Source organism: Erythrolamprus reginae, chromosome 4, assembly GCF_031021105.1.
Source record: "Erythrolamprus reginae isolate rEryReg1 chromosome 4, rEryReg1.hap1, whole genome shotgun sequence".
Taxonomy (NCBI): Eukaryota; Metazoa; Chordata; class Lepidosauria; order Squamata; family Dipsadidae; genus Erythrolamprus; species Erythrolamprus reginae.
In genome coordinates, this window is record NC_091953.1 from 30529481 (window position 1) to 30553901 (window position 24421).

The window sequence follows — 24421 nt, forward strand, 5'->3', positions numbered from 1 at the left end:
CTCATAGTATAACCAAGTGGGCAGTAGCATATACAATGGAGAGGAGAGATTCATGTATGTCACTGAAATTAATGAGGATTGATTAACATTATGCAAGTTAGCATCAATCTAGATGCTATTTTTATTCCTATCAGTGTACTTTGTTGTTATATTTATAGACCTGCTAATAATATAAAACAACTTCAGAATTGCATTTAGATCTTCAAAATGCAAGCTTTAGGAAAACAAGATAAAATGTATCAGGAAAGACTTAATGAACTCAATATGGAGGACAGAAGGAAAAGGGGGGACATGATCGAAACATTTAAATATGCCAAAGGGTTAAATAAGGTTCAGGAGGGAAGTGTTTTTAATAGGAAAGTGAACACAAGAACAAGGGGACACAATCTGAAGTTAGTTGGGGGAAAGATCAAAAGCAACATGAGAAAATATTATTTTACTGAAAGAGTAGTAGATCCTTGGAACAAACTTCCAGCAGATGTGGTTGGTAAATCCACAGTAACTGAATTTAAACATGCCTGGGATAAACATATATCCATCTTAAGATAAAATACAAAAAATAGTATAAGGGCAGACTAGATGGATCATGAGGTCTTTTTCTGCCATCAGTCTTCTATGTTTCTATGATTCTAAGATAGGAATGTAGAAGAAAAAACAGGATTCTCCAGTCATGGAACAAGAAATATTAAAGGAATTGGGCAAGTAGTAATTTTATTTTTATCAAAATTGCATACTTGGTTTTCTTCTAGATATATGGGTTTGTTTTTAAAACATTCCTTTTCACCCTGTGCTATAGAAATCTAAAGCTCTGTAGATGTTATGGGAGTACAGTGATCCCCCGGTTATTGCGTCCCCGACCATTGCGAACAGGGTAATTTGCGATTTTTCAACCCGGAAGTCAAAATACCATCTACGCATGCGTGCCCTTTTTTTCTATGGGCACGCATGCGTAGATGGCAACCGGGAGATCAGCTGCTGGGCGGCTTCCCTGGGTCTTCCCCCTCTTGCTGGCATCAGCGAGGAGTTTCCCCACCGCCCACGCACACTCCTCGCTGCCGCTCGCCCACCCTTCGCCTGCCCACGCCGTTCGCTCCCCCTCTTGCTGGCGGGAGGGCGAGAAGCCCTCCCCAGCACCCGCTCGCCCGCCCTTCGCCGCTCGCCCGCCCTTCGCCCTGGCCGCTTCTTCCCAGCGGAGAAATTCCAGCCCCCACCTGGTCCCGCCCGATCCTCCTCCCTGAGGCAGCTCGCCCTCCCATGGCCGCTTCCTCCACCCTCCATCGCAAGCCCTCGCCACCGCAGCCAACGCGCGCTGCGATCTTCAAGCCCGGCTCCTTTCGGCCCAGCATCCCGGGCCAAGCAGCTGCCTTCCGTGACTGAGCCTGGCTGGCCCGGAAGATCATAGCGCGCGTTGGCTGCAGCGGCGGCGACATTGCTGCCGGCTTGGCTTCGCTCGCCGCTGCAGCCAACGCGCGCTACGATCTTCCGGGCCAGCCAGGCTCAGCGGATCAAGCCCGGCTCCTCTCGGCCCAGCATCCCGGGCCAAGCGGCTGCCTTCCGTGACTGAGCCTGGCTGGCCCGGAAGATCGTAGCACGCGTTGGCTGCAGCGGCGGCGACATTGCTGCCGGCTTGGCTTCGCTCGCTCGCCGCTGAGGAGCCGAAGATTGGGGGGCGGTGCGGCTCTTTTAAAACATCGCCGCCAACATGGGGGGCTTGCTAGCACCCCCCCAAACCCGGGTTGGGGGTTCGGGGGGTGCTAGCGAGCCCCCCATGTCGGTGGCGATGTTTTTAAAGAGCCGCGCCGCCCCCCAATCTTCGGCTCCTCGCTAGCGCTGCGGAAGTTTAAAACACCATCTGCACATGCGCAGATGGTGTTTTTACTTCCGCAGCGCTACTTCGTGAAAACCCGCTCGTTGCGGGGGGTCCTGGAACGGAACCCTCGCAACGAGCGGGGGATCACTGTATTACTTCCAAGAGCCTAGCTATTGGGTTATTGGATTTCTGGACTAAAGTAAATTCAACAGCTTCTTAAATTTACAGTTCCCCTGCTTGGATTGAGATGGCAGCTAACAAGAGAATGAAGATAGAAACAAAAAGGAAAGGATATAAAGACCAAGTATATACCCATGTGTTCAGAAATAACTGTACATATAATTAAACCCTGTTTTTTTATAGGAAAGTTGACTCTGTCAAGATAATTCTATATGTGACCAACTAGAGTCAAAACTAACTCAATGGCATGTAGTAAAATGTAACCATATATTATTAGAATTTTCTGTTAACATAGTTTTCCTTTTATCATTTGTAAGGGAAGGTCAGGTTTTCAGAGGTTAACTGGGCATTAATGAGAAATGCATATATTGTAATTCTATTGCTGCCATTCATTACAGATGGGAGCAATTCTGGGAGGCAAGCGTTAAGGAAAACAGGTGCTTTTCCCCACCGCTACCTAGTATATTCCTGCTCTATAGGTTTCACGTCCTCTTGTTTCTCCACTGAATTGGAACTGCATTTGTTCTTTTGTTAGAGACGATATTCTATAATATGACAATAACTTTCTTTGATCTTCTAGAAACACCGGCAGGTGCTATACAGTTAAAGGTTTATGTATAATAGGAAAGTGAACACAAGAACAAGGGGACACAATCTGAAGTTAGTTGGGGGAAATATCAAAAGCAACATGAGAAAATATTATTTTACTGAAAGAGTAGTAGATCCTTGGAACAAACTTCCAGCAGACTTGGTTGGTAAATCCACAGTACCTGAATTTAAACATGCCTGGGATAAACATATATCTATCCTAGGATTAAATACAGGAAATAGTATAAGGGCAGACTAGATGGACCATGAAATCTTTTTCTGCTGTCAATTTTCTATGTTTCTATGTATGCTAAACTTTCATACAGGTAGGCAAGTGCTAATGAGAAGAGGAAGCACAGAAAGACTATCAGGACTATTTTCCACAGCCTTTTATTAATGCCTAACCCAGTGATGGCGAACCTTTTTCTCCTTGGTTCCAAAAGAGCAGGGTGGGTGTGCGCTATCGCATATGCACAAGTGCCAACACCCATAATTCAATGAATGGGGAGGTTGAAAACAGCTTCCCCAACTCCCCCAGAGGCCCTCTGGAGGCTGGAAACAGCCTGTTTCCCAACTTCTGGTGGGTCCAGTAGGCTTGTGTTTTACCTTTCCCAGGTTCCAAAGTCTTCCCTGGAGCCAGGGAAAATAGAAACATAGAAGACTGACGGCAGAAAAAGACCTCATGGTCCATCTAGTCTGCCCTTATACTATTTCCTGTATTTTATCTTACAATGGATATATGTTTATCCCAGGCATGTTTAAATTCAGTTACTGTGGATTTACCAACCACATCTGCTGGAAGTTTGTTCCAAGGATCTACTACTCTTTCAGTGAAATAATATTTTCTCACATTGCTTTTGATCTTTCCCCCAACTAACTTCAGATTGTGTCCCCTTGTTCTTGTGTTCACTTTCCTATTAAAAACACTTCCCTCCTGAACCTTATTTAACCCTTTAACATATTTAAATGTTTCGATCATGTCCCTTTTCCTTCTGTCCTCCAGTCTATATAGATTGAGTTCATTAAGTCTTTCCTCATACGTTTTATGCTTAAGACCTTCCACCATTCTTGTAGCCCGTCTTTGGACCCGTTCAATTTTGTCAATATCTTTTTGTAGGTGAGGTCTCCAGAACTGAACACAGTATTCCAAATGTGGTCTCACCAGCACTCTATATAAGGGGATTGATGCCGCCCCCATCCCTCTGGAGGCTCTCTGAAAGCCAAAAAATGCCCTCCCAGAGCCTCTGTGTGAGCCAGAAAAATAGCTGGCTGGCACAGACATACATATTGGAGCTGAGCGTGCCAGCAGATATGGCTCCACATGCCATTGTGTCACCCATGCCGTAGGTTCGCCCATCACTGGCCTAACCAATATCCATATATCCGCTGTATTCCATTTAAGTGAACAATTGTTCCTTCAACAAAAACCAAATAAAAAGAGCAAAGTAACCTTTCCGAAAGATCAGAGCAAGCTCCAAGAAACGTAATTTATTGCTCCAACTATTTTAAGCCGTACTTATCGCCTCGCACACTGAGTTTCTCCTCTTCTGTATCAGTGAACTTGGCACGGAGTGGAAGGTAGATATACTTTCAGTTATCTCTGGGAACAGTGGCCAACTCTCCTCCCAGGGACGGTAGAGAGACTCCATTCTGCTGTGGGAGAGAGGAGTTACACTGTCTTATCACTGCTCACAAAGGCAACAGGGAATCCAGAGCGCAGCATGAATCAAAGGGGCTTTGATAATCTGGCAGTCCTTCTGTTTTATTTCTGCCAGGCCCAGACACACACTATCAGCTCTATCAAGGTCAGGTGGGAAATAGCACAGATGTATGGGTAATGAATGTGTCTGCCAATACAATGGTTAGTATAGTGGTTGCTGATACCTAGGAACCTGTGGGCCACAATATAGAAACATAGAAACATAGAAGACTGACGGCAGAAAAACCCCTCATGGTCCATCTAGTCTGCCCTTATACTATTTCCTGTATTTTATCTTAGGGTGGATATATGTTTATCCCAGGCATATTTAAATTCAGTTACTGTGGATTTACCAACCACGTCTGCTGGAAGTTTGTTCCAAGGATCTACTACTCTTTCAGTAAAATAATATTTTCTCACGTTGCTTTTGATCTTTCCCCCAACTAACTTCAGATTGTGTCCCCTTGTTCTTGTGTTCACTTTCCTATTAAAAACACTTCCCTCCTGAACCTTATTTAACCCTTTAACATATTTAAATGTTTCGATCATGTCCCCCCTTTTCCTTCTGTCCTCCAGACTATACAGATTGAGTTCATTAAGTCTTTCCTGATACGTTTTATGCTTAAGACCTTCCACCATTCTTGTAGCCCGTCTTTGGACCCGTTCAATTTTGTCAATATCTTTTTGTAGGTGAGGTCTCCAGAACTGAACACAGTATTCCAAATGTGGTCTCATGTATCATGTCTGTCTGCTTATTTAAATATCATGTCTGTCTGCTTATTTAAAGTGTTGCATGGCACGTAGGCATTTACTATGAGATGAAAAGAAAACAGCGTACTTTATTTTCTGTTGTCTTGTTAGATTCCTTTTCCCAGTTCTAAAAATGCTTAGGTTAGCTTTTTTTTTTTCCTTCTGTACTAAATCAAAATCTTGGACAAAGGTATTTTAAATGAAAAATATATAGTGAAAATAGGGTCACTGAGAAAGTAAAGGGAAGTATTACTAGGCTTAGGGGAACCGCAGGCTTTGAAAATGCAAAAAAAAATGTTTTAAATATACTTAACAGAGAAGTACGTGCCCAATGAAAAATAGGCATGTTGAGTAGCGTAGCATAGTAATGTCAATGTAATAAAAACTTGAAAGAATACATGGGAGATGGGAGGAGAATGTAATCTTGCCCAGGTGTAAGATGAATTGAAGCATCTATCTCTCCTGCCACATTCATAGACACATTTCAGGTGAAATAGAAACACTCTTTAGTAATCGCACTTGTGCTTAAGGAGTTCCTGCCAAGAAAGATTAGGTGAGCCCACCTTTTATTATACTACTGCCACAAGCAAGACCCTTTACTTTTTTCTACAAGGCTTTAGGTCTGTAAGCTGCCCTTACAGGATTCTCTCTTTTGTTCTATTTTTTATTTGTGCATTTATTTATTAATCTTACTTATATGCTGCCCAGCTCCCGAAGGACTCTGGATGGCTTCCAGCAAGAAAAAACAATATTTAAAAAAACAATTTAAAATATTTAATTAAAAACCCCTAATAACACATATGTAATACTCACTTTCACTCATGGCTGGATCTAAGCGATATTTCATCCAATCAATGGCAGACAGTCCATTTTATTTCTAATTATTATTCTATTCCTTTCCATATTTTGGCCTCCTGGCTGTCTGGCTTGCTTCATGCTGCTGATCTATTTTCCCACCAAGAAAGCATTAAAAGGACCCAACCCCCTTTTATTATATAAAGAAGCATGATGATGATGATGATGATGATGATGATGATAAATAAAAATTAAAATAAATTAAAATAAAAAAAGGAGGTTCCACCGAGATTTGAACTCGGATCGCTGGATTCAAAGTCCACAGTGCTAACCATTACACCATGAAACCGGCGACGCTTCTGCACTCTCTTCCAAGCAAGTAAAGGAAGGTCCTTTCATGTAAAAATATTTTTTTTAATTTTCATGTGAAAGAACACCCCAGCCATGCCGTAAGCACAAGGAGCTGGGGAATCCCACGATGGGGGCGGAGCTTTGATGTCACACAGACTTCTTCCTGGCACGTGGCTTTATTTCGGCCAACCAGGAAGAAGTATAGATGACATCAAAGCTCCGCCCCCGGAATCCCATCAAGATATTCCCTACTCTCCTCCCGGGCGGCGGCGTGTCGCGGTGTTTAAGCGAACGCCGAACCCAAACTTTATCTGAAGTTTTTTTAAAAATGGGTTCGTGTTCGGCATGCCGAACACTGCAAAGTTCGCATGGATTTGCAAGTTCGGTTCGCCCAACAATAATGACAGGCCGTAGTCTTCGAAAAACAGCATAGCAAATTTGATACAGTAGAATTGTCAAGGCTCTGATTGTTATTGTGAGAAGCTAAACCTGTGTTCTACTGTGAAAGGAAGGAGATGATAATGAAGTAGCACTAGACATATTTGAGTTTCTAGTCTTTGTTCAAGACAGGAACCATATTGGCATTTAATCACTAGCAGGCAGCAAATTGGCATTGTAACAAGAATTCCATACTTAATAAAGCCAGAGAAATCCAGCTAAAACGTGCATATAATGCTAAAGCTGTATATAAGAAATGGCTATAAAATAGTATAAGTTCTATGAATCTATGCAAAGAAGAATTTAAATGAAAGCATTTAATTTCAATACATCAAGGCCAGAATATTTTAAAGAAACAAACTCTGGAGGGTTGCACAAAAACTATTCCACTTTGGTTAGGTTGTTAGAAACTAGCCGTCTTGGCTCATTACAAAATTGCTCCCCCGTTGCTAATATAAGTGAGTAGAATTCTGAGTGTGCATACAGCAAGCTGGTCTGTTTCCAAGACCGAATTGCACAAAGAAGTGGTGCCCAAGATAATACAAGATTTGATGCTTTTGTGGAAAAACAACATCATCAATCCATAGTCTTATTCTGTTTTTGTGTTATTTTTATTACAAATACGAGGGTCACCCAGAAAGTAATGCACCATATTTTTTTTCTTCAACAATTATTTATTGAACACAATGAAACTTACACACAAGAAAGAATGAAGTTTTTTTTAAACTCACTATTTTTCCACGTAATCTTCGTCCCGTTCTGTGGCCTTCCTCCAGCGAGACACAACGGCGTGTATGCCCTGTCGGTACCACTCCTTGTTCTGGTCACAAAGCCTTGGAACTCTGCTGAACCATCTTCTAATGGCCCCACCCTCTGTGCCCAGCGACTAACCGTACTTCTGTCGACTACAGATTCTCCAAAAACTGTACACAAATGTTTGTGAATGTTCCCAACAGTTTCTTTCTCTGCAGTGAGAAATTCAATGACAACACATCACTTACAGACACCTTTCGAAATACAGCTGCAGCTACGCTATCTGTCTGAAGAAACACAAAATTTATACACACACTCCTGACAATTCAAATAATGTACAGTGTTCCCTCGATTTTCGCGGGGGATGCGTTCCAAGACCGCCCGCGAAAGTCGAATTTCCGCGAAGTAGAGATGCGGAAGTAAATACACCATTTTTGGCTATGGACAGTATCACAAGCCATCCCTTAACACTTTAAACCCCTAAATTACCATTTCCCATTCCCTTAACAACCATTTATTCACCATTATTACTGGTACTCACCATTGAATAAGACACTTAGTGATCCTGATATTTATAAACATAATTATTTATTAACAATAATTATTTTTTTTGTTATTTCTTTGCAAAAATTATTAGTTTGGTGATGACGTATGACATCATCGGGCAGGAAAAAACGTAGTATAGAAAAAAACCCGCAAAGTATTTTTTAATTAATATTTTTTGAAAAACCGTGGTATAGGCTATTCGCGAAGTTCGAACCCGCGAAAATCAAGGGAACATTGTATATCTAAAGTTTCGCATTCGTGCCATTATACTGTAGGCTGAGAAAAAAAATGTGGTGCATTCCGTTCTTCCATTTTCCAAGTCAGGGCACCATGCTCATATTATTACTAATATTTTAATCTACACATAACCATGTTTTTTGGCCCCTGGAAGTCATCTGTGTGGCTTTCCATAAGTCATAAATGCCATTCATACCTAATAGAATGGTCGCACAAAGCTTGCTGGTTGTGTTCTAAACATGCTCCCTTAAACTACTTTCATTGGACAGAACATGGAAATGCTGGTTTGTTTAATTTCAATACCAAATGCAAGGATGGTGAGGGAATTGTGTCTGGACATAAATATATATACATAAATATATATCGTATGCTTCTTAAAACCCACCTCTGCCGCCAGGCATGGGGGAACTGAGATACTCTTTCCCCCTAGGCCTTTACAATTTTATGCATGGTATGTCTGTATGTATGTTTGGTTTTATAATAAGGTTTTTTAACTGTTTTAATATTGGATTGTTTATATGCTGTTTTTATTACTGTTGTTAGCCGCCCCAAGTCTATGGAGAGGGATGGCATACAAATACAATAAATGGATGGATGGATGGATGGATGGATGGATGGATGGATGGATGATAAATGTGAATACATGAGAAGTGGGACTGGAAGTGTGTTTCAATATGTTACTGTATGTGATAGAAAGAATAGGGAAGATATAGCAAATGAACTTTATTGAGACAATAAGTGTTTTCAATTGGATTTTCTTTTGGGGAAATCTTACAGACAACAAGCGACTTTTTTGTGCTTCTGTTGCCAATGAGGTTTTATTATACAAAAGTAATTCCTTTCCCCCAAAAATGGAAGGTAATCACTTCTTTTTGGATCGATCTCTCCCTGCCTCCCTCCCCCCTCCCTCTATCTGCCTGTCTCTCTTTCTCTTTTTGTCTCTCATTCTCTCTCTCTCTCATTTCATGAGATTCTTACCATGCCTGTAGCTTTTCAATAAATTTCTTGTCCAGCCCCCCATTTTCCTTTACAGCCAGGATTGACTTGCACAAACTGTGCAAACAATTATCAGGCCTTATCTCACTCCATCCTCCGTCACTCTTCCAACTACGAAATGCTGGAGATAGTTTTCTTTTCTCCTAAAACTGAATTATAGCCAACATTTAGCCAGATTAGATCCCTTTGGTTGCTGGCTGGCATTTATGAGTCTTTGGGATTCAGTATAAATTGCCTCTCAGAGTTATGAAGGGTATGGCCAAAAAAGATGAAGATGATTATTGATGGTGATGATACAAATGAGTCCTATCTGCTTTTTATGTACAGGGTGTGTTCCAAAAGTAATGCAATTATTTTTTAAAGTAATTTATTGAACAGATTTACACAAACACTTAAAATTCTTCAAAGTACTGTCCTTGGGCCTCTACACATTTTTTTCAGGGACTCTGCCATGACCGCTACATGCCTTGGAAGGCGTCTTCAGGGACCTCTTGCAAGGTCTTTGTCACGGCTGATTGGATCTCTTCTATGGACGAAAAACGTGCCTTGCCACAATGCGCTACAAGTCCGCGAGTTCCTGGCGAAACACCAGGTGCCAATGCTGGCCCACCCCCCCTATAGTCCTGAGTCGCCCCAGCAAACTTCTTTTTGTTCCCAGCTGTGAAAGGAACCCGTTTTTCGTCCACAGAAGAGATCCAATCAGCCACGCCGAAGACCTTGCGAGGGGTCCCCGAAGACGCCTTCCAGGGCGCGTACCGGTCATGGCAGAGTCGCTGGAAAAATGTATAGAGGCCCAAGGACAGTACTTTGAAGAATTTTAAGTGTTTGTGCAAATCTGTTCAATAAATTACTTTTTTTAAAAAAAATTGCATTACTTTTGGACGCACCCTGTACAGTGTTCCCTCTAATTTTTGGGGGGAGTGGGTGGAAAAGTATAGTGTCTGAGCGGCAGTCCCTTCGGTACTGGGCGGCACAGAAATATTAAATAAATAAATAAATAAACAAACAAACAAATAAATAAAAAACCCACCCTGTTTTGCCTCAGAGAATTTCAAAATAAAATACTGTACTGTGTGTCTATAACAGTGAGCTCATAATAGGGCAACTCTATCAATATCAAAATGTCATTTAAATAGTTGAGCTAGTTTCAAACTAGATTTTGATTTTCTTTCTCTCTTCCTTACTCCCATTCTTTTTCTTTCTCTCTTCCTTCCTCTCTTTTTTCTATCTGTTTCTCTCTCTTCCTCTCTTCCTCTCTTCTCTCTCTCTCCTTCCCTCTCACTATTTTCCTCTCGGCTTCTGGGCAGGTTTGGAAAACTCTGAGTTGATGATGATTTTTAAGTGAGCGATTGCTCACTGCTCAGCTTAGAGGGAACTATGACCCTGTATATCACCCCATTTCAGTCACATCACACTCTGAGACACCTGAACCTCTGCCTGGATTTTGACATCCTTGGCTAGGGTAGATTTATTACCAGCACGGTGTTGCTGTATAAGCAAGTGTGCCTGTTGGTGTTCACAGCTGTTTTTGTCTCTTTGATCTCTTCACAGTTCTCAGCCACTTGTCTTCTGAAACAGCTGTCTCATTTCACCTCCACTCACCCTCTCTAAACAGGTTTGGCGTTTTCCAAGTTGGCTCTGTCCTTAGTGCCTTTGATCAGCCCCAGTTCTCATCTCATTTTCCAATGAGTGTTTTCTCCTGAGGGAACCCCAATCATATATGTGGGGTTCTTCTTTTGCAGCTGGAGCACAGGCTTGGTTCAGCTAATTTGGCTGCATCAAAATCCAGGAGGGAAAGGTTTTAGAAACATAGAAACATAGAAGACTGACGGCAGAAAAAGACCTCATGGTCCATCTAGTCTGCCCTTATACTATTTTATCTTACAATGGATATATGTTTATCCCAGGCATGTTTAAATTCAGTTACTGTGGATTTACCAACCACGTCTGCTGGAAGTTTGTTCCAAGGATCTACTACTCTTTCAGTGAAATAATATTTTCTCACGTTGCTTTTGATCTTTCCCCCAACTAACTTCAGATTGTGTCCCCTTGTTCTTGTGTTCACTTTCCTATTAAAAACACTTCCCTCCTGAACCTTATTTAACCCTTTAACATATTTAAATGTTTCGATCATGTCCCCCCTTTTCCTTCTGTCCTCCAGACTATACAGATTGAGTTCATTAAGTCTTTCCTGATACGTTTTATGCTTAAGACCTTCCATCATTCTTGTAGCCCGTCTTTGGACCCGTTCAATTTTGTCAATAGCTTTTTGTAGGTGAGGTCTCCAGAACTGAATGTGGTCTCACCAGCGCTCTATATAAGGGGATCACAATCTCCCTCTTCCTGCTTGTTATACCTCTAGCTATGCAGCCAAGCATCCTACTTGCTTTTCCTACTGCCCGACCACACTGCTCACCCATTTTGAGACTGTCAGAAATCACTACCCCTAAATCCTTCTCTTCTGAAGTTTTTGCTAACACAGAACTGCCAATGCAATACTCAGATTGAGGATTCCTTTTCCCCAAGGGAAAAAAGGGGGAGAAATGAGAGTCTTGTGCAAACTGTGGTAAGGTCATCCTTCCAAACTACTTTCTGTTATCATGCGAAAACCAACACTTGGAGTTGTACTCCCACTGTGTCTGTAAGAGTGGGAGAGAAAGAGCAAACTGGTGATTATACAAAGTTTTCCTTAGTTAAGGCTCTTTTGGCATATGAGGGAGGAGGCCTTTAGAATTAATTAAGGTCATCAGGTTTGCAAAATCGTGCAAAAATCAATTTCTGCAAATGCAATTGCATATATCCCAATCACATCTGAGCTACAGACCTAAGTGTAAATAAAGTATAGCAGGATTTAGATTCTTTTTCCAATAAAGCAAGCTATACATTGTGAGCAAGGCCAAAGGAGAAAGAAAGTAACTGCAATGGGGATTTCATCTAAACCCACCAACCTCCCAGACATTCCAGAGCTACTCAGACTTAATAATAATAATAATAATAATAATAATAATAATAATAATAATAATAATAATAATATATTAGATTTGTATGCCGCCCCTCTCCGAAGACTCGGGGCGGCTCACAACAACAATAAAAACAATATTCTAGCGAAAACAAATCTAATATTAAAAGCACATAAAAAGACTTGCTCTTAATATTCAGGGGTATATGGCTTTTCCTTTATTAAACAAGTGATTAGATTCATATGCTTTCCTTGAGAAGTCAATAAATAAACTTTTTGTGTAACAGACTAATTCTCTATTCTCTGAACTGAAGATCTGCCATTAAATGCTAGTTTTGTTTAGGCAGGGATTCATTTTAAAAATGCGAAACTATACTTTCACACCCAAAGCTGCAACTTAAAAGCCGTATCATTGCAAAGAATTTATTGGATGTTTGATTAGTTATTAATGGAATAAGTATTCATATTGGTCTGTTTCAGAAACCATGTTTGTTCTGGGTGTCTTTAGGATTCTATAGCTGCAGTTTTTGTAAACTTAATGCTAAGTTGTGGAATATGATGTTACCAACTTTATTTATTTTTTTTAATATTTTTTATTATTTTCAAAAAGGACAAACAAAGACATACCGCATTGAACATTTAAGGAGCTACCATTGCTCCGCTTGTCATAGAAGTCTAACTAATACAAAATATCAAAAACTCTAACTATTACCAGATCTAAGCAGAAATACCACAATTACAAATTACATTACCATTAAATTTAATTCTATGTTTTTAAAATTAAAATTATTAACTAAATTTCTTTATATAGATATATATGTAAAAAGCAATAAACAAATTATTAGTAATACAAAAATAAAATAAAATAAACACTTCTAAGTTAGTTATCATATAAACTATTCAATTCTATCTTATAATTTTCCAGTTAGTCATTTATTCTTGTATATTCAGTTTTTATTACTATTTTTAACATTCCACCAATCATATACTTTATCCCATATTTTGTAATATTCTGTTTCGGTTTGATTGTTCAAACATTTAGTCATCATGTCTAATTCTGCACATTCTATAATTTTTTTGAATACCTCCATGTTTTTTGGTATCGTCTTTTCTTTCCATTTCTGTGCAAATACTATTCGTACCGCCACCAATATATGTATTATTAAATAGTAAATTTATTTTTTATACTTTATATTTGAGATACCCAATAGAAAAAATTCAGGAGATTTTTTAATCTTCTCCTTTGTTATTTCGCTTATCCAATTCTCTACTTTATTCCAACTTTATTTTTTTTAATCTTTATGCTGTTACAGAGTTGTTTACAACCCTAGGATTGTCATAGGAGTACAAATAAGCAATCAGGAAACTTATCAGTATTAATATAAATCATAAGGATACAAGCAACAAGTTACAGTCATAAGTGGGAGGAGATGGGTGATAGGAACGATGAGAAGACTAATAGTAATAGGAATGCAGCCTTAGTGAATAGTTTGACAGTGAGGGAATTTGTTCATTTATTTATTTTATTAATTGGACTTACCGTATATACCATTGGAATAGTTTGGAATTATTTGTTTAGCAGAGTGATGGCATTTGGAGAAAAAACTCCTGTTCTTGTGTCTAGTTGTCTTGGTGTGCAGTGCTCTGTAGTGTGGTTTTGAGGGTAGGAGTTGAAACAATTTATGTCCAGGATGCGAGGGGTCTGTAAATATTTTCCCAGCCCTCTTTTTGACTTGTGCAGTATACAAGTCCTCAATGGAAGGCAGATTGGCAGTACAGTGATCCCTCTATTATCGCGAGGGTTCCGTTCCAAGACCCCTCGCGATAATTGATTTTTCGCGATGTAGCGGTGCGGAAGTAAAAACACCATCTGCGCATGCGCGCCCTTTTTTTCTATGGCCGCGCATGCGTAGATGGTGGAGTTTGCGTTCCCCGCTGCCCACGCAAAGGGGAAACCCCGATTCGGCTCCTCGCTGCTGCTGTGCTACCGAGCAGATCAGCTGCTGGGCGGCCGAAGGAACCTTCCCTGGGTCTTCCCGGCTGCCCACGCAAAGGGGAAACCCCGGCTCCTCGCTGATGCCCGCCGCTCGCCCGCCCGCCAGCAAGAGGGGGAAGACCCAGGGAAGGTTCCTTCGGCCGCCTAGCAGCTGATCTGCTCGGCGCAGCAGCAGCAAGCAGACGAAGATCAGGGTTTCCCAGCCGCCCACGCAAAGGGGAAACCCCGGCTCCTCGCTGATGCCACCGCTCGCCCGCCCGCCGCCCGCCAGCAAGAGGGGGAGAGATAGAGAAAGAGAGAGAAGGAAAGAAAGAGATGAGAGAGGGAGGAGGAGAGTGTGACAGAGGAAGAAGCAAGATAGAGAAAGAGAGAGAGAAAGAAAGATGAGAAAGGAAGGAAGAGAGTGACGTCATCGGGTGGAAAAATCGCGATATAGCGTTTCACGAAGATCGAGATCGCGAAACTCGAGGGATCACTGTAATTGTTTTTTTTTCTGCAGTTCTGATTATCCTCTGAAGTCTGTGTCTCTCATGTTGGGTTGCAGGCAAGTCTTCTAGTAGTTCCCATGTGGGACTGGAGCTTTGAAAGGTTACATTCGGAGACTCTGAGATTCTGTTTGCCCACTCCTTCAGAACCCTGGGATGTAAACCATCTGGCTCAGGGGATTTGTATTTTGTAAGGGATTCTCTTACTAATTCCTTGCCTGCTTTGATCTTTATACCTGTTCAGTCTCCCTCGCTGTTCAGTCTCATTTTCTCAGGGTTTTCCAAGCATCTTGAACTGTTTTTCCTTATAAGATTTCTATCAAGGGAATCCTTCCTACTCTCTCTCTTTGCTTGTCGAAGTCAATTCTGTTAAAATCTAAAATACTAGTCAGTTCAGTTGCTAGTGGTTGCATTATAGTGAATTCAATGATGACACGGTTGCTCTCCCCCAAATTTCCTATAGTTTTAACCCCCTAGCCATTTCATTCATGTTATTCGTTAATTTATTATTAAGATTTATAGGCCGCCAAACTCCCTACGGATTGTTAGTACGGGTAGCTGTCCTTCTAGTTCCCTCCTCTAACTTTTGTATAATAAAGCTGTTTGGTAAGCATGTAAGAGTTTGCTTCCTAGTTGATGTCATGGTAGTAAAGTCCCCCAATACTACAGTGCTGTGTTTCCTCCGCTTCTCACCTAACCAGCGGTGGGTTGCTCCCAGTTCTGACCGGTTCTTAGAACCAGTAGCACTGGGGTTGGGAGGCTTCACCCACCCACCTGGGACGCTTCTGTGCATTTGCGCGAACTAGGGGCAAAATCATTTAGAATCCAACACTGCACCTAACTGATCAGCTTGGTCTAACACCTGGCAACTTCAAATATCAACCAACAAATGCTCTACCCTCCACATCGGCAAAAAGAATCCAAACCTCATATATAAACTGAATAAACAAATTCTCACAGCCAACCCACACTCAGTAAAAGACCTTGGAATACTAATATCAAATGACCTAAGTGCTAAAGCCCACTGCAACAATATCGCCCAAAAGGCTTCTAGAGTTGTTAACCTGATCCTACGTAGCTTCTGCTCCGGCAGTCTCACACTACTCACAAGAGCCTACAAAACTTTTGCCAGACCCATCGTTGAATACAGCTCATCTGTCTGTAACCCATACCACATCTCGGACATCAACACCCTTGAAAACGTCCAAAGATATTTCACCAGAAGAGCCCTTCTCCACTCGAAACAGAATACCCTACGAAAATAGACTAACAATCCTGGGTCTAGAAAGCTTAGAACTACGGCGCCTAAAACACAATTTAAGTATTGCCCACTAGATCATATGCTGCAACGTCCTACCAGTCAATGACTACTTCAGCTTCAACCGCAACAACACAAGAGCACGCAACAGATTCAAACTTAATATTAACCGCTCCAAACTTGACTGTAAAAAATATGACTTTAACAATCGAGTTGTCGAAGTGTGGAACTCATTACCGGACTCAATAGTGTCAACCCCTAACCCCCAACATTTCTCCCTTAGACTATCCACGATTGACCTCTCCAGGTTTCTAAGAGGGCTGTACATAAGTGCACTAGTGTGCCTTTTGTCCCCTGTCCAATTGTCTTTCCTTTATCTCATATATCATATACAGTGTTCCCTCGATTTTCGCGGGTTCGAACTTCGCAGAATATCTATACCATGGTTTTTCAAAAATATTAATTAAAAAATACTTTGCGGGTTTTTTCTCTATACCACGGTTTTTCCCACCCGATGACGTCATATGTCATCGCCAAACTTCCATCTGCCTTTAATAAATATTTTTTTTAATAAACTTTAATAAATAGGACAAGGTAAGACGATATATGACGAGCAGAAACCAAGACCAAGCTATAAGAAATAAATTGGAATCACTCTATAATATGTAAATAGATATATTGCTCTTGGGTCAAGTGGACTATACAAGAAACACCCCCGATTTGGTGGTGGGGAATGTGTGTGTGTCTGGGTGGTGGGCACATTTCACTATGCACTGTTTTATGTTGTGTGTAATATAAATTTGTTAAAAATTAATTAAAAAATGTATTTAAAAAATAAAAAATAAAATAAACTTTAATAAATAAACATGGTGAGTAATAATCTGAATGGTTGCTAAGGGAATGGAAAATTGCAATTTAGGGGTTTAAAGTGTTAAGGAATGGCTTGTGATACTGTTCATAGACAAAAATAGTGTATTTACTTCCGCATCTCTACTTCGCGGAAATTCGACTTTCGCGGGCTGTCTCGGAACGCATCCCCCACGAAAAGCGAGGGAACACTGTATATTTTCTTCCTTTCATATATCTTCTCCTCTATTTTTACATATTATCTTTATATATATTACTTCATGTCTATTCTCTTCCATATGTATTGTGTATTGGACAAATGAATAAATAAATAAAATTTCCTCCAATTTGTTGGGTGGCCTTTAAGTATACACATATAGCAAAGTCATTTGTTTTTTCTTACACTTTCCATCTGCATACTGTGTACCGGGGTAAAAATGTTACTACTGTTTTTTTGGATTCCTTGTGGCAGCAGAAAGTCTTGGAAAGTTAAGCAAGGAAGCATCTTGGTGGTTGTAAGCGCAAGAGAAGAACACTTTTGTGTGTGTGCCAGGAAAATACAAAGTCGATTATCCCATTTGTTACTATATTAGTATATCATTGCAAAATGAAGATAGAATATATTATCTTGCTCTCCTTTTTTTTTAGGTCTAGTGAGTCCCTTGGAGGTCTTCATGAATACCAGGAGTGTTGAAGTTGCTCGGGGTCAAACAGCGATCCTGCCCTGTACTTTCACCACTAGTGCTGCACTCACTAACCTTAATGTCATCTGGATGGTCACGCCTCTTTCCAATGCCAACCAACCTGAACAGGTACCAAGTCCTATTGGAAAAACAAGATGAGATCCCTTTTACTTTTCTCTCTTATTTAGGATTATTTCTGCCACATTTCTCCTAATCAAACTGGAATTTTTCAACTGCGGAAAAGGTTACGCAAATCATTTCTATAGTATATCAGATGGATAAGAGGAATTCTCAGTCTTGCATTTCCTTAAGCTTTTATCTGAATCTTGGGGTAATAGCTTTATTTTTTTGCCAGACTCTTTCAGGATATTTTGTAAACGAAAAAATACGAGTGTTAAGGCAGATCTACAAGCACCATGATTTCTCCAGTTTCATGGAATAAAGTACATTGCAGAAATCCGTATTTGGAGTTCAGCGCCTGATCATCAGTCTTATGATTTCAGCCATGTGGTACATAGTAGAGCTCTTTATGGGGAAAAGAATGTGGAGTAATTTATTACTGCTCTGACATGGTAACTAGATCATCATAATACAAGTAGCAAAAATATTACAAGCTAGAAAAATAAGTAGTTTTTTCATTACTTTTTTACTGTTGAAACTTTTAATAATTAATTAATAATAATTTATTGGATTTCCGTAGACTTGGGGCGGCTAACAACAATAATAAACACAACATGTACAATCCAATAATAAAAAACAACTAAAAACCCCTATTATAAAACCAAACATACACACAAACATACCATGCATAACTTGTAATGGCCTAGGGGGAAGAGCTATCTCAACTCCCCCATGCCTGGCGGTATAAATGAGTCTTGAGTAGTTTACGAAAGACAGGGAGGGTGGGGGCAGTTCTAATCTCCGGGGGGAGTTGGTTCCAGAGGGCCGGGGCCGCCACAGAGAAGGCTCTTCCCCTGGGACCCGCCAAACGACATTGTTTAGTCGACGGGACCCAGAGAAGGCCAACTCTGTGGGACCTTATCGGTTGCTGGGATTCGTGCGGTAGCAGGCAGTTCCGGAGGTAATCTGGTCCATTGCCATGTAGGGCTTTAAAGGTCATGACCAACTCTTTGAATTGTGACCGGAAACTGATCAGCAGCCAATGCATTCCACGGAGTGTTGAAGAAACGTGGGCGAATCTTGGAAGCCCCACGATGGTTCTCGCTGCTTTGTTCTGCACGATCTGAAGTTTCCGAACACTTTTCAAAGGTAGCCGCATGTAGAGAGCGTTGCAGTAATCAAACCTCGAGGTGATGAGGGCATGAGTGACTGTGAGCAATGACTCCCTGTCCAAATAGGGCCGCAATTGGTGCACCAGATGAACCTGGGCAAATGCCCTCCTCGCCACAGCCGAAAGATTATGTTCCAATGTCAGTTGTGAATCTGTTTACTGTTTACTGATTCATTCACCTTTCATTTTATTTCACAGCTGATGTGGAATTATACACTGATGTGGATAAATACACACACACATACACAAAAACCTAACCAGTTTCCCATCATGGGTGGATTCAGCATTTAGGATGGGTTGTACTTGTCCACTCAGAAAGAGAAGGATTTAGGGGTAGTGATTTCTGACAGTCTCAAAATGGGTGAGCAGTGTGGTCAGGTGGTAGGAAAAGCAAGTAGGATGCTTGACTGCATAGCTAGAGGTATAACAAACAGGAAGAGGGAGATTATGATCCCGCTTTATAGAGCGCTGGTGAGACCACATTTGGAATACTGTGTTCAGTTCTGGAGACCTCACCTACAAAAAGATATTGACAAAATTGAACGAGTCCAAATAAGAATAGTGGAAGGTCTTAAGCATAAAACGTATCAGGAAAGACTTAATGAACTCAATCTGTATAGTCTGGAGGACAGAAGAAAAAGGGGGGACATGATCGAAACATTTAAATATGTCAAAGGGTTAAATAAGGTTCAGGAGGGAAGTGTTTTTAATAGGAAAGTGAACACAAGAACAAGGGGACACAATCTTGAAGTTAGTTGGGGGAAAGATCAAAAGCAACATGAGAAAATATTATTTTACTGAAAGAGTAGTAGATCCTTGGAACAAACTTCCAGCAGACATGGTTGGTAAATCCACAGTAACTGAATTTAAACATGCCTGGGATAAACATATATTCATTCTAAGATAAAATACAAAAAATAGTTTAAGCGCAGACTAGATAGATCATGAGGTCTTTTTCTGCCCTCAGTCTTCTATGTTTCTAGGACTGAGTCTGTTAGCTTTTGCAAGATCCACCTTCCTGGGATCCAGCTTCGACTCAGTCCTCAGACTGGACAGACGTGGCTACTTAGATCTCCCTTCCTGAATGCTTGTTCCTGCTCTCTTTGGCTTCAACTACAGATTGTTTTGGACTTCATGAGTTTCTTGCCCAAGGCCTCAGTCATCCAAGGTGCATGGACATTTTTGCAGCTGACCTTCAGCTGCCCCCCCCCCCCAATGTTCGGTTCTTTTTCCCCCAAAAAAGTTTTTGTTTTTATTTTTCTCCACAAACTCCATTTTTATAACAATCCACAATATGCCTTAAAATATATCAATGACATACATATACATTTTCAGCTTTTCGTAAACCATTATCTTATTTTGGACCTATTTTCAACTCCTATTCTTCAGTCTATCCGTACACTCCCCTCTCTCAACCTTCATCTCCTTTTCCTGCTTTCTTACTCCTTCTCTCTTCCTTCTCCTTCCCTCCACTCATCATCTCTCTACTAGCTCTATCTTCTGGTTCTTTCCACTCCTCTTCTCTCTCCCCCATTTATTTATTTATTTATTCATTCATTCTTTCATTCATTCATTCATTCATTCATTCATTCATTCATTGGATTTGTATGCCGCCCCTCTCCGTAGACTCGGGGCGGCTAATAACAGTAATAAAAAACAGCATCTAAATCCAATACTTAAACAACTAAAAAACCCTTATTGTAAAACCAAACATACATAAAAACAAACAAACATACCATGCATAAATTGTAGAGGCCTAGGGGGAAAGAATATCTCAGTTCCCCCATGCCTGATGGCAGAGGTGGGTTTTAAGGAGCTTACAAAAAGCGAGGAGGGTGTGGGCAATTCTAATCTCCGGGGGGAGTTCGTTCCAGAGGGCCGGGGCCACCACAGAGAAGGCTCTTCCCCTGGGCCCCGCCAAACGACATTGTTTAGTTGACGGGACCCGGAGAAGGCCCACTCTGTGGGACCTAACTGGTCGCTGGGATACGTGCAGCAGAAGGCGGTCCCTGAGATAATCTAATTTACTTCTTCTCCCTTCCTCTCTTGCCATTCCCTGAGTGTCGCTCATCCTCACTCAACTTATATTTGATAGACATATCTTGTTCCAAATTTTTATTCTCACGGTTATACTCAAGGTGTACGAATTGTCTGCGATGATATAGCCAGTGGGGATTACGGCTCACTTTACACTAGTGCAGCAGCATTGGCGGTTTGGGCGACCCAGGCATTCTTGGTGGAGGTTTGTTGGGGGGCGACCTGGGCATCTCCTCTGTTTATCCGCCACTGCAAAATCAACTCATACTCTACCCTTCAGCCAGAGGTTGTTGCATAGGAGTACCACTGAATTGGACTTGGCCTTTTCCCACCTGGTGGACCTTGGCTTTGGTATGTCCCATCTTTAATGCTGGCTCCACCCACGATGGAGAAGGGGCGTTGGTCTTACCTGATACACCTCTTCTCATCAGGTGGACCCAGCATTCAGCCCCACCCTTGAGGGATCCGTTCCTAGATACAGTAGTACCTCTAGATACGAGTTTAATTCATTCCAGAAGGGAGCTTGTATGTCGAACAACTCGTATCTGGAACAAATGGCTTTAGACTTTGTTTTTCCCCTCCGAGATAACCAGAAGCAAGGATTCTTGCGCCACCTAGTGGACGCTCAGCTCATATCCCGAATTTGAGCTCGGGTCTCCAAAAAAAATGTCTCTCCCCTCGTGGCTCGTATCTTGGAATACTCGCATGTGGAGCAGCTCGTATCTAGAGGTACTACTGTACTTCTCATTTGTTAGACTGGCATCATTCCTTTTTTCCTTGGACTGACTTTTTGCATGGTGGTCTCTGCTGTATTGATGGTGCTCAGGAGGGGGAGCCTTTTTATTGTTGACTGTGTCCCGTTGGTAGCCACATCGAGTCTGCTTCTTTGGATTCATCAAATCTGAGTCCTAGGAGGGTGGATCTGGCAAAAAGTAACAGATTTTTTGAGTGGACGAGGACAACCCCTCCTGAATGCTGGTTCCACCTGATGAGAAGAGGTGTATCAGATAATTTTCTCCTGTCTGTAACTTCAGGCAGGTCCTAGGATGCATGCTACTGGTAGGAAACTGAAGGAATTCCAAATAAAATCCTGTTTCTTGCTTGTTTCCATTGAAGCCACGCTGGAGCAGCCTTTACAGCAGGGGAAGGCAATTTTCCCAGGGTCAGGAGTCACAACTTGCTCCTTCAAGCAGGTAAAGGGCTGCATGTGACATCATTAGGTAGGCGGTGAAGTCACAGAAAGGATTAATGTAGGAACCCGAGTCCTGCTGAAAAAATTACAGGCCTGCTGTAACCTTTACCTGGACCAGAGTACCTCCGGAACCGCCTGCTACCGCACGAATCCCAGCGGCCGATAAGGTCCCACAGAGTTGGCCTTCTCCATGTCCCATCGACTAAACAATGTCGTCTGGCGGGCCCCAGGGGAAGAGCCTTCTCTGTGGCAGCCCCGGCCCTCTGGAATCAACTCCCCCCGGAGATTAGAACTGCTCCCACCCTCCTTGTCTTCCGTAAACTACTTAAGACCCACCTATACCGCCAGGCATGGGGGATTTGAGACACCTTTCCCCCAGGCTTATTATAATTTATGTTTGGTATGTATGTGCTGTTTGGTTTTTAATTATGATAGGGTTTTTAGGGTTTTTTAATATTAGATTTGTGCCAGTATTACATTGTTTTTATCATTGTGAGCTGCCCCGAGTTTTCGGAGAGGGGCGGCATACAAATCTAATAAATTATTATTATTATTATTATTATTATTATTATTATTATTATTATTATTGTTACAGACAGAGGATAACATTCTTTTAAAAATTAGCACCATGCCTATAAAGCAGAGGTCTTCGAACCTGACAAAATTAAGACCTGTAGACTTCAACTCCCAGAATTCTCCAGCCAGCTGGATGGAGAATTCTGCCAGTTAAAGTCCACAGGTTGCTAGGTTTGAAGACCTCTGCTATAAAGTTTCAGTTAAAGACAGCAAAGAGCTCTAGAGCACTTTAATAGCAAAAACATTTTTTTAATGAATTATTCCTTCCTTCCCCCCCCCAAATACACTCCGCTATTACAGATAAACATAAGAATTTTTTTTCAGAATCAATTTCCGCAAACGTTATTGCTATTAGTTTTCTACTCATGCGTGACATACTATGTGTGAACATAGTACCTTAAATTTTATTGACGGTTTTCTTCAGTTAGATAATGGTTTCTAGATTCATGCAAATGCGGTCATCAAACTGAAAATTGACAAAACGTCTAATGCTGTTATACAACTTTCTTCATATATAACTTTGGAGAATGTTAGCCTGTATTTCCCACAGCAGCAGATCGTTAAACTGTGGCCCTGGATTTTTCATTTATGTAGACTGTCACCTGCTATCAAATTGGCTCATATCCAAAGACGGGCTACAAGAATGGTGGAAGGTCTTAAGCAATAAACGTATCAGGAAAGACTTAATGAACTCAATCTGTATAGTCTGGAGGACAGAAGGAAAAGGGGGGACATGATCGAAACATTTAAATATGTTAAAGGGTTAAATAAGGTCCAGGAGGGAAGTGTTTTTAATAGGAAAGTGAACACAAGAACAAGGGGACACAATCTGAAGTTAGTTGGGGGAAAGATCAAAAGCAACATGAGAAAATATTATTTTACTGAAAGAGTAGTAGATCCTTGGAACAAACTTCCAGCAGACGTGGTTGGTAAATCCACAGTAACTGAATTTAAACATGCCTGGGATAAACATATATCCATTGTAAGATAAAATACAGGAAATAGTATAAGGGCAGACTAGATGGATCATGAGGTCTTTTTCTGCCATCAGCCTTCTATGTTTCTATATGATTAATCAATATCTTCAGGAGAAAAAAATGTTGTTTTTTGCCTTCTAAACACTGATTGCTTACTTAGCACCACAAATTTAAGTTTGGAATTCAAGGAGAAAAATTGAAATCCGTGGATTTCAATCGGAAGGAACATCTGATTTCAAGTGAATTCTATTTCTTTAGAAATAAATAAATAAGTTTAGGAAGGAATGGGCACGAAAACTTTGAGGCTAATTTTTCTGTGTTAAGTTTTGCCTTAGTTCTTCAAACAACCTCAGTAATTTGGTGCATTTGTGCTTATCTCTGTGCAATAGTAAATAATATTTCTTTAAGTTATTTTGTGATTTCGAATCCTATTTTAAACTTTTACAAAAACTCTTTTTTTAAATTGAAACCAACCACTGCCATCTAGTGGTCCCTTTGGATTTTTCATCTTGATCAATTTGCCAAGAGTTTAATTTGCCTATTTAATTAACTTATCATATTTTGTTGAATTGAGAGTTTTATAATTTTTTACATAGCATGTTTCTATTTTAATATATAAAACTAAAAAGTTCTTTTTACATATTATATGTTTTTAAAATTGAAACCAACCACTGCCATCTAGTGGTCCCTTTGGATTTTTCATCTTGATCAATTTGCCAAGAGTTTAATTTGCCTATTTAATTAACTTATAATATTTTATTGAATTGAGAGTTTTATAATGTTTGATATTGCATGTTTCTATTTTAATATATAAAACTAAAAAGTTCTTTTTACGTATTATATGTACTTTTATTACAAAAAGTTTGATTTTATTTATTTCTTGTGACTGCTACTATATCTTTTTATGCTGTATACACAAACACCGATTTTACATTTATATTTCCTCATTTATATCTATATAATAGTGTGTACACTCTT

At 40.7% G+C, this 24421-nt stretch overlaps 1 protein-coding gene and 1 non-coding gene across 2 annotated transcripts in view; one reads left to right on the top strand and one right to left on the bottom strand.

Moving 5' to 3' along the window:
• Nucleotides 1-24421, top strand: part of IGSF11 (immunoglobulin superfamily member 11) — a 227247-nt gene that overhangs the window by 181915 nt on the left and 20911 nt on the right. Inside the window, exon 2 of the mRNA XM_070749933.1 lies at nt 17336-17499. Coding sequence (XP_070606034.1) covers nt 17336-17499 — 164 coding nt within the window. The remainder of the gene's footprint in view (nt 1-17335; nt 17500-24421) is intronic.
• TRNAQ-UUG (transfer RNA glutamine (anticodon UUG)) lies at nt 6100-6171 on the bottom strand. The gene has a single exon. It is a non-coding gene; the product is annotated as a tRNA-Gln (tRNA).